Source organism: Cynara cardunculus, assembly GCF_001531365.2.
Source record: "Cynara cardunculus var. scolymus isolate 2C chromosome LG 1, CcrdV1, whole genome shotgun sequence".
Taxonomy (NCBI): Eukaryota; Viridiplantae; Streptophyta; class Magnoliopsida; order Asterales; family Asteraceae; genus Cynara; species Cynara cardunculus.
Genome location: NC_037528.1, coordinates 44946540 through 44950887, shown reverse-complemented (window position 1 = coordinate 44950887; position 4348 = coordinate 44946540). Strand labels below are relative to the sequence as shown.

Sequence of the window (4348 nt, the reverse complement as noted above, 5' to 3'; positions counted from 1 at the left end):
AATCGCTCGGTTTGAAAATTTTATAAATCGTCATTACGATTTGGCTTGTGGTCTGAGGGGTTAAACCGCCCAAACCGGACCGCGAACACCCCTACTCCTAGCGGATAAGATTCATGGTTCTTACAATATTCATTCGATAAAGTAATGTGACTTGGTAAACTCTTATCCGGATAAGCATTTGGTAAACGGCCTAACCTTCCTCTATCCTCTTTCTATTTTCTTTCATTCAATCCATTATTTCCTTTCTATTTTCCCTTTCATTTAATGTCATTCCTAACTTCATTCTCTATCTATCTATATTATATATACAAATATATATATATATATATATATATATAATATATATATATATATATTCTTGTATCACATAATAATCCAATTCATCCCCACTCCTAACCATTTTCTCTTCATCAATTTACATTCTCTCTGAAAACACATAACAACATATATACAACGTACAATGATGGCAAATGACCATTTAAATGGCACAATGCCTCCACGATGTTCTTCCTTTTCGTCGAGGTCATCTCGTACACTAGCAGTATTGACGCCTTGTGCTGCGTGTAGGATGTTAAGAAGAAGGTGTGTGGAAAAATGCATATTGGCACCTCATTTTCCGCCTGATGAACCTCTCAAGTTCACTGTGGCTCACCGTATTTTTGGTGCTAGCAACGTAATCAAGTTGTTACAGGTAATAGAATTATTGTATTCGTTGAGGCTTACATCTTACTAATAGCAAGTGAGCTTATTAGATTGTGAAATCGTCATCTTTGTTGAACTCGAACATATCTGTTTATTGTTATTAATATTAAATCTTTTTTTTAAATCAACACTCAAAAGCATATATGAGATCTACCAACTAGAGATTTCAAAAAAGTATGAACGATTAACCAGCCAAATTATTGAGGAACTTGATTTCATTTCAATCTTTCAGGAATTGCCGGAATCTCAAAGAACTGATGCAGTTAATAGCATGGTGTACGAGGCTAATGCAAGAATCAGAGACCCTGTCTATGGATGTACCGGTGCCATTTTTCAACTTCAAAACCAAGTGAACGAACTTCAAGCCCAACTAGCCAAAGCTAAAGCTGACGTACTTAACATTCAATGCCAATACGCAGCTCTGGTTTGCATCAAAACGAGTCGATCTCCTCAAACATCATCTGAAGAATCTTTTGATGGATTGAAAAACAGTTTTGATGAGAGCTTTCAAAGCAGTAACCCTAGTTTTTATCTTGACAACGAACAAGATCCGTTATGGGACACCATTTGGGCATGAATATATCATTTTTTTTTTTGTGGACAATATCTTCCAATGGCAAAGTCCAACATATGTTAGGAATACTGTTAAGTCAACTCGATATGGTGTGTGTTTGTAACAAGATGAAGAAATCACACCCGAATCAGTAAACTGAACACAGGGAAATCTTGTGTCGTTTACATATCAGTGTAAAAATTAGTATCTGTTAGGAACCAACAAGTGTTGAAATCAAAATCATGATCTTTAATTAATGTTCATATTGTTTTTATAATCAAAAGGCATTTTACATATACAATAAAATGATAAAATGTAGTAAATATATGACAACACACTGTTAGTTCATTTCTAATTTGATCGCTAAACTTAAATAATCAGTATTTTACACACAGTTTTTTGCAAGTCAGATATCTTTAACAACTGCTCTACTCTTTGAGAAAGAAGAGATGTTTGCATACATCTCACTCCTCCTACACCCTATTTTCAAGTGTAACATACTAACAAGTCGTTTACGAAATAATTATCGGATAAACGTATACCGACAAGAGTCACTACCCTCACTTACCTTATCAGATAACATTCTCGACCACCAAAATCAATTATTCGTAAGTATCTCTTTACCGATAAGCATTAACCGGATAAGAGTCATTTAATTCACTTACTGGATAAGATTCTTAGCTCTTACTATACCTATTACCATGTAATATCTCGGTCCGTACCACACTTATCCGACAATACAAACGTTTATCCGATAAGCATTTGGTAAACAGCCCATAAATTTATTCGATAAACTCAGTGTTTTAACAAATCTAATATATCTATTAAATTAAATGAAATTAAAATCTTATGATAGAAAGTGGGTTTTGGTCTTATATTTGCATTTAATTCAACCTTTTTTGGTCACCTAAATTTATGGTTCCCTATGGGAAGGGATAGTTGACTCTTTATGGACCGTTGACCATAACTATCCAAATTTCAATTTACATCTAACTAGTTAGGTATTGGACATATTTTTTTAAAATAAAATTAATATATAAAATTATTAAAAAAAAATAAGACTGGTTTTTATTTTGATTTATTTTTTCAAAATTAATTATAAAACTATTTAATAAAATCAAATACAAACATAATAAATATTGATTTTTGAAAAATATACACAAAAGTATAAGGGGTTGTTTGATAATTGTTGAATGATTAAATGATCAGAATGATTAAGAGGCTCTCATGATATAGTTCAAAATGAAATATAATTGTTTGGTAACTATTTACAATGAAATTAGGACGTTGAATGGTTAAGGGATGCCTAGGATACAAAATCATTCAAAGGGATTTGGAACCATTAAGAGACATACTCTTTTTTTGCCAAACAAGATTCATCTCTTAACGATTTAGAGCATGTCTTTTAATGAAACTATAAAAAAAATAAACAAACAACTCCTAAAATTTTAAGTTTTACACATGAAATTTAATACATAATTTGAATTAAATAAATTATTATTACTATTATAAAATATAATTATTTTCATTAACGGTCTATTTATTGTATAACAAAATATATTTTAAAATTCTAACGATTCATAACAGCAAGTTTGTTTGTTTATCTTTTAATAGTTCTAATAAGAGGCAGTATTTGAATCTTTAAGAGGTGAATTTTGTTTGACAAAGAAAAAATTATGTCTGTTAATGGTTCTGAAACCCTCTGAATGATTTTGCATCATTGGTCTTCCATAACCATTCAACGTCCTAATTTCATTGTAAACAATTATCAAATAATTATATTTCATGTTGCATTATATCATGAGAGTCTCTTAATCATTCTGTACCAAACCATTCAGCAACTGTCAAACAGCCTCTTAGTTATATCAAAAATTGTTACAAATGCAGTTCTTTTTTATAATATTTATTGTTATAAAATCAATTGTCTTTTAAAAAAATTCACTTTCTATCAGCAGAACTGAAATAATATCGGATTAGACAATACATAATGCAATTTACCAGACGAACATGTGGCAAAGTGATTATTGATATATATATATATATATATATATATAATGATGATATGTAGGGTATTTTTCATATTTACTTTGTAGCTAATTACAATTATTTATAGATGCAATATGAGTTACTTAAGATTAGGTTATACTCCATCCCTCATAAAGTAAGTATTCATTTTTCTCTGTATTTTATTAAGGATAAAACTATCATTTAGTTAATTAAAAAGTGTAATAATTATACATTAATAAAACTTTGTGTTATTTTCATTGTGGACATTTATTTTAGAACAGAGGAAGTACAATATAAGAATAATTATGGAGAAGAAAATGATTTTGTATAACATTTGTAGTTTACAGCTCAAGCCAATACTTCCATTCAAGTTGGTGCATAGATATCTCTAATGGGCAACTTGTCAAGTGAGCTATAAAAAATCTTGCTCGTAATTGCCTTTGTGAGTATGTTTTGCCAAAGTGCCACCTGGTATTCTAATCTAACAAACAGGAAACCAATCATCCTTTCTTCCAGGTTTTATTTGATGAAGAGTCGGTCGATTTCAACAAGCACAGTACGATCATGTTGAACGGGATTGTGGAAGACGTCTATGGTTGCCTTGTGATCGCAATACAAGGTCCTTTCAAAGCTAGGAAAAAGCGAATTTCTATCATCAGTCTCTTTAGCGCCAAGTAGTTCGCATAGGCCTTTAGCCATTCCTCAAAATTCAGCATCGATACTTGATAATGCTACCATGTTATTTTTTCTTACTTCTCCATGTCACTAAGTTTCCTCCTACAAATGTGAACTAGCCTACAGCAGACTTTCTGTCAGACATGTTTTCTCCCCAATTACCATCTTCATTATATTAAGTTTAGAGAAATACATGAAACAGTTTCATTAAAATTTTATAAGTATTATATGAAACAATTTCATAACCATATATGAAACAACTTTATTAAAAAGTATTATATGAAACAATTTCATAAGATTAAACAATAAAATCGACGGATGAAGGTGATCTGCATTTGATCGCTCTTATATATATATATATATATATATATATATATATATATAGAGAGAGAGAGAGAGAGAGAGAGAGAG

General features: G+C 30.7%; 1 protein-coding gene across 1 annotated transcript; it reads left to right on the top strand.

The window, feature by feature from the left end:
- The first annotated feature begins 398 nt into the window (after positions 1-398).
- LOC112522509 (LOB domain-containing protein 1-like) lies at positions 399-1474 on the top strand. The gene is made up of 2 exons (XM_025131688.1): positions 399-691; positions 935-1474. The coding sequence occupies exons 1-2, from the start codon at positions 461-463 to the stop codon at positions 1277-1279; spliced, it is 576 nt and encodes a 191-aa protein (XP_024987456.1). The 5' UTR covers positions 399-460; the 3' UTR covers positions 1280-1474.
- Positions 1475-4348: the final 2874 nt, after the last annotated feature.